The following is a 13508-nucleotide window of genomic DNA, read 5'->3' on the forward strand; positions in this document are numbered from 1 at the left end:
CCTTGTCGCTTTCTTTCTTTCTTTCTTTCTTTCTTTCTTTTTAGTAGCTACAGTCTTGAAACCACAAGAGAGGATCACTCGTCTTCCTCAGCGCTCCTCACACTTCAGAGACCTAGGAGATGCACAAACACAGAAAATCAAAAAGCTAAACAGTCTGCAAGGATTTCCATTAAAATGTTTTAAAAATTGTTTGCTATTTTGTCTTCATAGATTTAATCTTAATTTATTATTTTTTTTTATTTAAGATTAAAATAAAAATCAAAGGTTTAGAAACCAACAGGTTGTTGATGTCACGGGGTGCAGTCAAGGGATATGTAACAGGAATAACACATTTCTTTTAGTTTACACTAAGACATATACATTTGCTTGCTTATAAAGTAGGTAAAGTAAGTCTGATACAAAAGGTTCTGTTTTATAATGTTTAACAGATCTAGCAGTTAATACCAAGAAATGAAAGTTGAAATCCTAAACTTTCATCTCATCTCCATCTCAAACTCATGTCTTTGGTGTACAGCACAAACAAATAAACTTGTCTTGCTGTTTGGTTTAATAACAAAATTGTATTCCTTTCTATCTTGTTTGGCACGAAAGGTTCCGTCTTCCTTTACGTAACGTGTTAGTATTCCCAAGTGGTTGCAGATTCTTTGGTTATGTTTTTAGGTATTTACTTTTTTTCTGCACAAAAAGATTGCATACACGTACATACTGTACACGTATTGGGATACAAGACAGGGACGCCGTCATGCTGTAACATGTTTGGGCCTAAAGGTATGAAGATAAAAAACAAAACAGTTGAGTAAAAAAACAATCTTCTACACTTGTGGGCTTCCAGGTTTGTATGAACATTTATTTGGGGAAGAACCACACATGGGTGTGATGGTCAGGTGTCCATAAAATAATAAAATATTTCACTTACTTAAAACATCATATGCTTATATTGTATGTATTTATTTATTTATTTATTATACAGTATTCAAATTGCTTTAGTTTCCACCAAAAGATATCATACGAAACAAGGTTAAAGTTCTGTTTTTAGATGTAGCTCATGTTGACTGCATCCATTGCTCGGTACTCGGTAGCTGTCTCGGTGGTCGATTGCTCAGGTCTGACGTCACATTGGGACCAAAATGAAAAGAGTAGCATTGAGGGAGAGATTTCCGATTAAAATTGTGCTGCTAGCTGCAAAAATGAGAGATATTTTATAAAAGCGTTTTGTTTTTATTCGTTCTAACTGGATAGAGAGCAAGCAGCTGCGGTTTTGAACTGATTTTATAGTATTTTTAAGGCACCACACTGATTTGTTTTGTTATGTAGCAGCGTTTAAAGTTAGCATAAGCTAACACAGGTGTTTATATTTACATTTCAGTGTAAAGTTTGTGCTGGTTAACTGCTTTGTGCTGGTTAACTGCTTTGTGCTGGTTAACTGTTTTGTGCTGGTTAACTGCTTTGTGCTGGTTAACTGCTTTGTGCTGGTTAACTGTTTTGTGCTGGTTAACTGCTTTGTGCTGGTTAACTGCTTTGTGCTGGTTAACTGTTGGTAGCTGAAACAGAAACTAGCTCTTTATATGTTTATATTTAGGCAAGTTGCTATAAGATCAGGGTTTTCACTGACAGCACTGAATCTTTCAGAATGGAGCTGCAGGTTGTTGGTAAAGTCTTTGTTATTCATTCAGTCTGCCTTTTGTCTTTAAAAGGTTTTGTGTTCCTGTACATTTACAGTGCTTTATAGAGTTGTGGTAAAAGTTGCCTTTAATTGCTTTACAGAGAGAGCAAAGCTTTTTTGGTCTCAAGTGGACGTGGACTTGGCTTTTGAAGAGCTGTTGGACTTCCTGCTGTGTTTAAGAGAAGCTATTAAAAGTAAAACTGCCTCGGATAAAGGTAAACACTGACTCACAGGCTGACTTTCTTATTCACAGGCTGACTCTCTGACTTACAGGCTGACTCTCTGACTTACAGGCTGACTCTCTGACACACTGGCTGACTCTCTGACTTACAGGCTGACTCTCTGACTTACAGGCTGACTCTCTGACTTACAGGCTGACTCTCTGACTTACAGGCTGACTCTCTGACTTACAGGCTGACTCTCTGACTTACAGGCTGACTCTCTGACTTACAGGCTGACTCTCTGACTTACAGGCTGACTCTCTGACACACTGGCTCACTCTCTGACTCACAGTCTGACTCTCTGACTCACAGTCTGACTCTCTGACTCACAGGCTAACTCTCTGACACACAGTCTGACTCTTACTCACAGGCTGACTCTCTGACTTACAGGCTGACTCTCTTACTCACAGGCTGACTCTCTGACACACTGGTTGACTCTCTTACTCACAGGCTGACTCTCTGACTTACAGGCTGACTCTCTGACACACTGGCTGACTCTCTGACACACTGGCTGACTCTCTGACTTACAGGCTGACTCTCTTACTCACAGGCTGACTCTCTTACTCACAGGCTGACTCTCTTACTCACAGGCTGAACTCTCTTACTCACAGGCTGACTCTCTGACTCACAGGCTGACTCTCTGACTCACAGGCTGACTCTCTGACTCACAGTCTGACTCTCTGACTCACAGTCTGACTCTCTGACTTACAGTCTGACTCTCTGACTTACAGGCTGACTCTCTGACTTACAGGCTGACTCTCTGACTTACAGGCTGACTCTCTGACTTACAGGCTGACTCTCTGACACACTGGCTGACTCTCTGACTCACAGGCTGACTCTCTTACTTACAGTCTGACTCCCTGACTCACTTTCTGATTAAAAATAACAGACCCACGTAGGGACTGACCAATAGTATCGATATGTGAAAAAATATGAAATTGACAAAATTTGGACATACAAGGTTTCCGCCCGACAGCGACGATATGAAGAACGCATGCATTGTAAATCATTATAATTGCATTTATCACCCTAGCATTACAGCGAAAGCACTCGTAAGTGTCATTACCTTTCTGTATCATCCTGTCATTGTTATAATTTGTGCCCCTACCCTGTTTATGCTCAGGCTACATCCAGGGCATGAATATTATTATGGAGTCTGAGGTGTCGCTGACTGCAGCTTTGAGGAATGACTCCTTTGAGGAGGTGTTGATCGGTGAAGGTATTATCCAAGTGAATTCATATAGTTCCTCAAGCCTCTTTGTTGTCTTAGTCTTGAGAAACAAACTCTTTGTTGGAGACTTTAGATAAAGGATTTTAACTAACGAAGCTTCGGATAGTTTTTAAGGCAACACGCACCCTATTCATGCAGAGAAGTACATAGTTTCTAAGTCCACTGAGAAGATCTTGGTGTAACTGCTGAGACAGTAATTTTTGGAGTTTGCTGTAATTTAGACAATTAATTATTTTTTATTTCTAAATAATAGTCAGAAATTTTGCTTCCTTAGTTAGATTACATAATTAACACTGCTGAGATTAGCTATAATTAAATACTGTTGATGTTTTATATTACGTATCATTTTAAAGATGAACACACCGTGTAAGTAAGGAACTGTACTAATTTTATTGTAAGTTTGCCACATTATCCACTCTAAACATTAATGAATTTTTGACATGTAAGAAACGTAGGCTTATAGTTTAAAAGGAAATGATAGTCATTATACTGCAACCTTCTGCTAATTCAGATTGTAATTCTTAGTCTAAATGTCTTTCTGAATAAGTGGGTACATGAACATGGCTGCATTCTAACGTAGCTCCGACCGCACTACCATGTTTTTTTTACAGACATACTGACAGTGTCTGTATCAGACTCGCATTGCACTGTACTGAAAATGAAGGATCTTCCTGTGCCAGAAGACACCTTGCTTGATGATGCATCAAGGTTTTTGTCTTACATTATTCTGTTTTGTTGTCTTTGGCTTTTCCAGACAGTTTCACCTTAATTTACCCAGATACTTCTTTTGTGTACTTTTTTAAGGAACCCAGAGTCTGATAACAGTCAGATGTCTTCATCGGGCAGAAACGATGCTAAGTTAACAGGGAGGTTAGACGCGTATGACTATATGATGCTGCTGTCCCCGACAAATCTTTTTTCTGATGACCAGTTGGCCCCTGTTTCACCTGTCCAGCTTTCCTATCAACAGCACGACTGCAGCCCAGCCTGTCTCCCTCACCTCCCAGCTCACTCGGACCACTTTCTTGGCCACAACCCCTTGCGAGTGCCTCTTATCTGCCGGTTCCAGCGGCACTGTGCCAAACCACTCATGTTGTCCGTACAAGAGGACTTGGACTCAGATGTGGTCTACAAAGCCCCGTGTGGGCGGAGCTTGTGCTGCATGGATGATGTGTATCAGTTCTTACAGCAGACTAAAAGCCTTGGGGTCCTGCAGCAGACCAATTTCAGCTTCAATCCATTTGTCCTGCCAGAGCGTCAGGCCCAGCCAAGGCCACTCGCCCCCGCTTCTCCTCATCCAACAACCAGTATTTTTGAGCGGGATATAAGCCGTGGGATGGAAGCTGTTCCGGTCACTCTGTGTAATGACTTGGATGGTGTACGACCAAAAGAGTTTCGTTATCGTAAGGATCGCTGGCCTCACGGCTGCTTCTTAAGCAAGGCGCCATATTTCCTGACCTGCTGTGACTGCACGGACGGATGCGCAGACAGTTCCAGCTGTTTATGTCTTCAGCTGTCTCTAAACACTGGAGCAAAGCCAGACGAGCTTTACAGACACCATCGGCTAAATGAGCCTGTGGCCACTGGGTAAGAATAGGAACAGTTGATCTTTTAGAAAGCGAACTTTGCCTACTTATTTATCGTAGTTTACTGTGACCTGAGGTGACACTTCAGACAAAAGCACAACCACTAACTAGAGAACTAAGGCTTACACATAACACACTGATGTTTAATCATCAAAAAAATAGACTAAACAGAAATCACTATAATTAGATGACAATACAATTCATTCCATTCATTCATTATACCAAACAGAGCTTTGTCACACTGTACTAGGTACCGAAGAGGAAGTGATATTTACTGTCATTAGTATTTACAAGACGAGCATTTTCCGTACGTGGTTTTATAACCTCAACGCGCAGGTATGAGCATTACATAAAACGTACATTTCCAGTCGCAATCTTTGACACAGAATCTGTGAAAAGGTTTCCAAAGACCTTATCAGCAGATTGCACTTCTGCTTTATTCTTTGTTCATGTATTTTCAAATCATCTAAAGACAGTCAGATGCTTTGGCGCCAAGCTGCTCTGCTCTTCACGTAGACTCCTTTATTTAGCCACCCATTAAACAACACTGTGCTGCTGTGATGTAAACTAGAGATGATAAAATACAACACAAAGTGTTTACAATATGTTTATCGAGTTTGAGTTTGCCAGCTAACGTTAGTAGTCCTGTTATGTGCATCTGCTGGATCAGTTGCTGCTAATATTAGCAGCTATTCTAATCACCCTGTGACTAATGACACAATTGGAGTTAACATATGGCGCCTCCTTTGACGTGGTGGTCTCTTGAGTGCTAACCTTTTTGGACAATTTATTTTAGGAGAATCGCTTAGGATGGAACAACGAAGGGAAAGGCTGTATTTTAACAGCTTTATCCAACTTACTATACTTTTAAAAGAAAACCTAAACATAAAAGTGCTTAAGTTTTATAACCAGGATCTGGTCTGATCCTAAGTCTATCCCCAGGCTGAATGACATTTTATTAAATGGATATATTACCGTAAAGAACGAGATAGCTGTAGTAATATCTCTGTGTATAGTGACAGAAGTGGACGGAAGAACTGACGTGATATTGGCAATAAAACGCTGCCCTTGACTTTACTGGTCCAGTGAGGTAAATATTGTTACAGCAACATAGGAGATACAGAACTACACAAAACACACTGAATATTTAAGAAAGATACGTACAACATTCAAAGAGTGTAGAAAAAAGGAGCAAGATTATATAGGAGCACAGCGTTGTACAACGTTGTCTATGGCAGAGGAGTTATATGACTTTAAGTAGATGTTTCAGCGATGAAACACTGTGGCCTCTTGAGTCCTTCTCCTTTTGTACCATTGGGAGGAAACCTGGAAGAGAGGGTCTGTATTTGTCTGTTCTCCAACTGACTATATCTTTAAGAAGACCTGTCTGGCTGTGAGATAAAATAAAAGTGTTTAAGTAATATAAGCGGGATCTGATCAAGCCAATCCCCAAACTAAGTTTTCACCACTACCCCAGATGCGCTATTCATGCTGTATATTTTGTATAGTCCTGATTGGTGTCTGTCACCCCAATCCCAAAAAAAAAAAAAAAAACCCTGATTTAAATGGTCGCATTACATTCTGTAATCCGTTCTTAATCCTGTCTTCACAGGCTGTACGAATGTGGTCCGTGGTGCGGGTGTCAAAAAAGCATCTGTCAGAATCGTGTGGTCCAGCATGGACTCCGTGTCCGCTTGCAGGTGTTTCGCACCAGTGACAAAGGATGGGGCGTGCGTTGCTGTGACGACCTCGACACAGGCACCTTCATCTGTACCTACGCAGGTAACTACAGTACGATGTCCTTAAATCAGTGGTCTTCACTATTTTTTTCATGCGAGCCACACTGATAGGACAAAGTCAATAGGAGAGCCACTTTCACCGCAAAGTATGCCAAGTTATTCAGTCTTAAATAGCTTATCTGCTTAAATACAATGTACAATATTGCAATACAATAATTACTTAAAAATCATTCTTTATTATGCACCTGTCAAGGGTTCGATCCGTGAAGGACAAATAAAAATTCATCTGTCCACTTTTCTTGAAATTCTCTATGCTCATCTTGTATGACTCGCACCTTTCCTCTTTTTAGCAGGCGCGGACTCTCCACAACCTCCGTCTCCGTCTTCCTCTCGAGTTGCGGATGATGCCATGCTCCCCATCAGTTACCTCTTTTGTCACTGTCACATTGCTTTGTTGCTGTTCATTTTGTGCGCGGGATTGTTTGATAAGAAATCGATCCATTTTTTAGTCCGTGTGTACAGTAAACACAAGTTGTTAACTAGCATGAAACACAAACTAGCTTCTGGCAGGCCGCCAAAAACTGGCTATTGCGCAGAACGCAGAGAGTCAGTGACGAGTCAAATAATATATATAAATATATATTATTATTTGTAATAGAACACATTCGTTTTTCTATGCTTCCCTGATTGTTTTTAATGTTATTTAAATGAAAAATAAATTTTAACCACATGATCATATCATCATATTATTTACTGCCATGCGAGCCGCATATTAAAGCTTGGCGAGCCGCAGGAGGCTCACGAGCCGCGCAATGAGTAACACTGCCTTAAATGGTTACATACGTGTCGCTTTAAGACGTCCGTTCGTGTGCGTGTGCTTTTTCCATGTATGAAATTTGAATATTGGATAACAAACATTATCGTATTTTATATCCTAGGTGTTGTCCTCCGACTAGGGAAGAACTTAGAGGAACCCTTTCTCCCTAAAGCCCAGAAGGAGGAGCAGCTGTCGGATGATGAGGTGGAAGTGGTGGAGGAGTGGACGCTTCCCTCAGGGCAGAAGAAAACAGGAACATTGACTACTGAGACACTGGATACTTCTCCAGCACTTTACGTTCCTGTGATTCAGAGGTCTGCAGACCAGCCCTCTACACCGCACGATGGGAGAGAACAGCCGGAGCACACGGTTAGCTACCATGTCTCATGCTTTTCATATTAAAACATGACTGGAATTTGAATTTTGGATTAAACATTGGTTGAACCAGCAGTGTTTTAAGTGCGTATCTACAAGAATTATGATGATGTTGCCTCTGTATTTTTATGTGGCTTGACTGACAGTGGAAAAAAAAAACTAATAGCACTGTATTATCTGATTGTTTCTTCCTGTTTGTGAATTGTTGCTGTGAGGCAATGAGCCAGTGATGAATATTCTATCGTATAGCATGTCTTTAAAAAAAAAAAAAAAAAATTGTTATTTATTTATATTTTTAACATTTTCTTCGGTTTCTTACTTTCTCTGGAAGGCCATAATAATAAGAGTTTCATAAAATTCAGGGTAAGGACCATATATAACGTACATGGACCATGTAGCTATATAAAAAAATTATTCTTATTCTAAATCAAATATCTCTTTGATTTTTCAGGTCGACCAGGAGGAAATGAACAGCTGTTCATCACCTAATCCCAATCACACAGGTAATACTTGTGTCCCTTCTGTTCGTTCATAAAGAATGATAAAAGGTTCATTCATAAATCGAGTCATTTTATGTTTCTGAATATTTATATGTGTAGAAATCAAAGAGCAACGTAACAAAGAAGGCGTGAGGAAGAGACTTCGGTTGGATGACAAGAAAAACGGCGGTATAGTACATCGAGATCAGATGGTGCGTAAAGTAGGCAAACCCGACTTTCAGGAAAGGACGTATTATCTTGATGGTTCAAAAGAAGGAAATGTGGGAAGGTTTATTAATGTAAGTATAGCTTTGGAAAACACCATTACACTATCAGTTTAAACGGACAGGTGTTTGTGTTGTTCTAACATTATTTTTATGTTTGACATCACAGCACAGCTGCAATCCCAACCTGTTTGTCCAGAACGTCTTTGTCGATACCCACGATCCCAATTTCCCAGTAATTGCTTTCTTTACAAGCCAGTAAGTTTCTCAGGAGCACCGCAATCAAACTAAATGCAAGTGGCTGCAACAGTGAAGCGCTGCTTGTTAGTTTTTCTGTCCTCATTCAGTGTTGTATTATTAAGATACCTTAGATTAGATTAGATTCAACTTTATTGTCATTACACATGTACAAGTACAAATGCAACGAAATGCAGTTTAGGTCTAAGCAGAGTGCAATAGTGCAGGATATACAGTGTTTACATGAGTTAAATAAATTAAATAAAATGGTAATATAGGAGTACTTTACAGATGTGTATGTACTGTGAACATAATATACAGACGAATATATATGTACTATGAACATAATATACAGACAAATGTATATACTATGAACATCATATACAGATGGCTATTACTATAGATAGATGAGCAAAGCTGTGCATATTCAGATCATTCATTTTACCTGCATGATAGCCAGGAACGTGACCTTGTTTTTGTTTTACAGGTCAATCACAGCAGGGACTGAGCTGACCTGGAATTATTTCTATAAAAAAGGAAGTGATCCTGAGCATGAGGTACCGTGTCTGTGTGGTTCAACTGACTGCCAAGCAGTTATAATCTGACCATCATGACCAGCTATGTGAAAGGTTAGCTCAGGACTAAGGGTAAGCATAAGACCTAAGGCTCAGAAACATGTGGATATAAAATCTGTGCAATGTGCTTTGTTTTGAAGCAGTAAATGCTCAGCATCGGCGTATTCCTGAACAATGCTTTCAATAATAAAAGCTGAATAAAGTCAGACGGTGTTTGATGGTTCTACACTGTTCATCTATTAAAAATAGTAGAAACAGTCATTCTTTAATGGTTTATGACACTGTTTTTTTTTTTTGTACAATGTTCAAAATAAAATGTTTCAGGAAATAAAATCTGCATCTTTCACAGTCTTTGATATGGCTGTGCTCTTGGATGATGTGGAATTTACTGATCAAATCATCTGTTATTGCACTGTGTAAAGTAATAGTTTTATGGATTAAAGATGTATTGTGTTACCCGATCTTGGCTTGGACTGGTTCCTGCTGTAGTGTTTGCCTTCTGAACAAATAATACAATATATTATCTGAACATCTACATACATATGTTTTATATTTCTATGGTATATAAACACAGTGTGGCCTTTTCCTCAGCACTGATGCAGGTTTTATTCCAAATTGGCCTGGTTAATAAATACTCTAGTTGCCCTGGTGCTTTCTAGCACTTATTCAGAATGAAATGCTGAAACGTTTCTGTAAACAAAAGGTAGTGTAAGAGAAACTGTTTATGTACAGATTCACCTCTATGCAGAAATCCAGATATATAGACCAGGTCACTACACAGATTCATGGATGGGGTGAGGAATTTCTTCTTACCGAGCAACACCAGGAAAATCCCCGAGTTTTTGGGTTTATACAAAAGCCACAGGCTTTCTGTTCATACACCAAAACATGTTAATCTGTCACATGTTGCATCATCAGGGGTTTAAAAAGTATGACAAAGTCAAATAAACTATGCCCTAATTTGTCTGACTTTTTAATGATGAAAAAAGCAAAAGTAGGCCACACCCCAGTTCTGAAGAAACCCCATAAAATGTCACAGGTGCAATGGAAATGAAGTGAAACTATAAATTTAGAGCATTGGCCAGCGTGCTGCAGGTTTATGTCAATTAGGAACCTGGGGTTATTTTGGTTGGACTGAAATATTGCAACACCAACCCTAGCAGATAGTGTGATAAACTTAAAAACCCTTAATCCTGAATATTCAGTTTGGAAGTTTTCACCTTGTCTTTAAAAGAAGGATATAAATCTCAAATGGCTTCAAGTCAATTCATATAGCACTTAAACAATAATGCAATGCAACTTTACAGGAATGTATAGAATTCAAATGAGCAAGCTAAAGACACTCCACCCCATGAACCTGCTTTTGGGTCCTGACTTTCAAACCTGACAATCACATGCCTATGTCTAAGCTTCCTAACCAGCACAGTCTCTGCACCCAGCAGCACTCAGTCATGGAGTCAGATTGCTTAAGGAAAGAAACCACTTTCACAAAAAAAAAAAAAAAAAAAAAAAACACCCCCTGGACTGGTGGTCAACCCAGGACTAGGGATTGGAACCTGTGACGACACCTTTGGATGTGACATGAGTTTGAACAGGACAAGATAAATTAATACATCAAATTTATTGATTTAAAAACATTAATAAATCACAAGTGCACATATTTGTGAAGTCTTTAAAATTCCTGGGACTGAACGTCCTTGCTGGTGTTGGCCTCTCGGGGTGCCTTGGTCTTCTTGGGCAGGAGCTGGGCCTGGATGTTGGGCAGCACACCTCCTTCACTGATGGTGACGCCACCCAGCAGTGTGTTCAGCTCCTCGTCGTTCCTCACAGCCAGCTGAATGTGGCGTGGAGCGATGCGCATCTTCTTGTTATCTCTGCTGGCGTTTCCGGCTAGTTCCAGTACCTCCGCAGACAGATACTCCAGAACAGCAGTGAGGTAAACAGCAGCACCGGCACCGACCCTGTGCGCGTAGTTGCCCTTCTTCAGGAGACGTGCGATGCGGCCAACCGGAAACTGAAGCCCAGCACGTGTGGAGCGGGACACAGAGGGCTTGGACTTAGCAGCAGCTACAACCTTCTTTCCACGACCAGACATGATGCGTTGAGCTGCTGAGTGAATTAATAAACTATTTTTAAAGAAAGACACGTGCAAAAACTTACCAAACTGTTGCAGTGACAAATTTAACCAACTCCAATTTAAAAAACAAAAAACCTATAATTAAAAAGTACAACTATACTGGGGGGAGAAAAACCCCATATGACCCACAGAGAGACAGAGACAGAGACAGACAGAGACCCACAGAGAAAGAGAGAGGTTTAATTCTGAAGAAAAAAATAAATAAATAATATATATAGGTTATATTTATATATAATATTTGTGTGCATGTAGCACACTCACATATATAAATATAGATTAAAATCAGTTTAAAGCCACTTACTGTTTTAACACCCCCAATAAACCAAGCTTGTATCAACAAAAAGAACCAGCGTTGACCTGCTTATATATCAGTCATGTAACAAGCTTCACCTGGTCTACAGCACATCAACCAATCAGGTAACAGTCACAATTAAGATACAACCAGACTCTGTACTGCAGGTGACTGAACCGGTGGTCTGTCAAGCATTTTATACCTAAACATTTTTCTCTACCTGAAGTTTTTTTATTTTATACTTACACATTATTTAATGTCATGTTTTTTCATGAAGTAGGTCAATGAATAACAGACAAGATTCTTCACATAAAATAAAATCACATTTTATTGATGTGCTGTAAAAAAAGAAGGACAAATCATAAAATCTATATGTTACATGGCTAAAAGGTTGTGGATATTTGCCCATTTATGTACAAGAGCATTAGTGAGGCCAGACAAGTGAGTGTATCCCAAAGGTGCTCAGAAGGTCATTGTAATGCTGGAACAGATTTAGGCCTCTTTGTTCCAGTGGAGGAAAATTTTAAAACTACAACCTACATAGACGTTCAATACAATTGTCAATCCTTTGTGGATGATGCACATATTGGTGATATTTTGGTGTCTTTTTTTTGTTGTTGTGGCAATGAACACCATCTCATGCAGCAAGACAGTGACCTAATTCTCACTGCCAACACTACAAACAAATTCATTGACCATGGAATAAGTTTAAGACAGTATTTCACCCCCAGAAGACAAGAATGAATAGAGAAACCCTTCAAAACAAATAACACCTGAAAGAAGCTGTGGTACAAACCTGGAACCACAACCATTTGGTGAGGTCAGTGCGTTATTGTGTTTTTGTCACGTGACTGACTTTAATTTAATTTTACCACTGACTTTAATTTACTTTAAAACTACCTGTTCTTATACATGACTTTTGTGAATAACAAAAACTAAATAATTTGCATTGCTCTTCCAATACTTTCAGAGGGGTATCTATCTATCTATCTATCTATCTATCTGTCAGCCTGTCTGTCTATCTATTGCTATGTCTCTATCTATCTGTCTGCCTGCATCTGCTTGTCTGTCTGCCTATCTATCTATCTATCTATCTATCTATCTATCTATCTATCTATCTATCTGTCTGCCTGCGTCTGCTTGTCTGTCTATCTATCTATCTATCTATCTATCTATCTATCTATCTATCTATCTATCTGTCTGCCTGGGTCTGCTTGTCTGTCTGCCTATCTATCTATCTATCTATCTATCTATCTATCTATCTATCTATCTATCTATCTATCTATCTATCTGTCTGCCTGCGTCTGCTTGTCTGTCTGCCTATCTATCTATCTATCTATCTATCTATCTATCTATCTATCTATCTATCTATCTATCTATCTATCTATCTATCTGTCTGCCTGCGTCTGCTTGTCTGTCTGCCTATCTATCTATCTATCTATCTATCTATCTATCTATCTATCTATCTATCTATCTGTCTGCCTGCATCTGCTTGTCTGTCTGCCTATCTATCTATCTATCTATCTATCTATCTATCTGCCTGCATCTGCTTGTCTGTCTGCCTATCTATCTATCTATCTATCTATCTATCTATCTATCTATCTATCTATCTATCTATCTATCTGTCAGCCTGTCTGTCTATCTATCGCTATGTCTCTATCTATCTGTCTGCCTGCATCTGCTTGTCTGTCTGCCTATCTATCTATCTATCTATCTGTCTGCCTGCGTCTGCTTGTCTGTCTGCCTATCTATCTGCCTGCGTCTACTTGTCTGTCTGTCTATCTATCTATCTATCTATCTATCTATCTATCTGTCTGCCTGTCTGTCTATCTATCTCTATGTCTGTCTGTCTGCCTATCTATCTATCTAACTATCTGCCTGCGTCTACTTGTCTGTCTGTCTATCTATCTATCTATCTATCTATCTATCTAT

At 39.4% G+C, this 13508-nt stretch overlaps 2 protein-coding genes across 3 annotated transcripts; one reads left to right on the plus strand and one right to left on the minus strand.

The window, feature by feature from the left end:
* The first annotated feature begins 1109 nt into the window (after positions 1 to 1109).
* On the plus strand, positions 1110 to 9608 carry setdb2 (SET domain bifurcated histone lysine methyltransferase 2). 2 transcript variants are annotated; one of them, XM_060860698.1, is made up of 12 exons: positions 1110 to 1345; positions 1580 to 1649; positions 1765 to 1878; positions 3008 to 3103; positions 3727 to 3823; positions 3920 to 4702; positions 6314 to 6483; positions 7379 to 7626; positions 8084 to 8135; positions 8232 to 8410; positions 8505 to 8593; positions 9060 to 9608. In XM_060860698.1, the coding sequence occupies exons 2-12, from the start codon at positions 1631 to 1633 to the stop codon at positions 9175 to 9177; spliced, it is 1965 nt and encodes a 654-aa protein (XP_060716681.1). In that variant the 5' UTR covers positions 1110 to 1345; positions 1580 to 1630; the 3' UTR covers positions 9178 to 9608. The 2 variants fall into 2 exon arrangements, with proteins under 2 accessions (XP_060716681.1, XP_060716680.1); XM_060860697.1 differs by having other exon boundaries at positions 1110 to 1649.
* Positions 9609 to 10749: 1141 nt separating this feature from the next.
* LOC132839592 (late histone H2A.2.2) lies at positions 10750 to 11273 on the minus strand. Its single transcript, XM_060860648.1, has one exon. The coding sequence runs from the start codon at positions 11240 to 11242 to the stop codon at positions 10820 to 10822; it is 423 nt and encodes a 140-aa protein (XP_060716631.1). The 5' UTR covers positions 11243 to 11273; the 3' UTR covers positions 10750 to 10819.
* Between the last annotated feature and the right edge of the window lie 2235 nt (positions 11274 to 13508).

This window comes from Tachysurus vachellii, chromosome 24, assembly GCF_030014155.1.
Source record: "Tachysurus vachellii isolate PV-2020 chromosome 24, HZAU_Pvac_v1, whole genome shotgun sequence".
Classification (NCBI taxonomy): domain Eukaryota; kingdom Metazoa; phylum Chordata; class Actinopteri; order Siluriformes; family Bagridae; genus Tachysurus; species Tachysurus vachellii.

Coding starts and splice junctions, on each gene's coding strand:
- setdb2 (XM_060860697.1), top strand. Junction 7,627..8,083: donor GAGAACAGCCGGAGCACACG/GTTAGCTACCAT, acceptor TTGATTTTTCAG/GTCGACCAGGAGGAAATGAA. Junction 8,411..8,504: donor ATGTGGGAAGGTTTATTAAT/GTAAGTATAGCT, acceptor TTGACATCACAG/CACAGCTGCAATCCCAACCT.
- LOC132839592 (XM_060860648.1), bottom strand. CDS start 11,242: ATGTCTGGTCGTGGAAAGAAGGTTGTAGCTGCTGCTAAGTCCAAGCCC.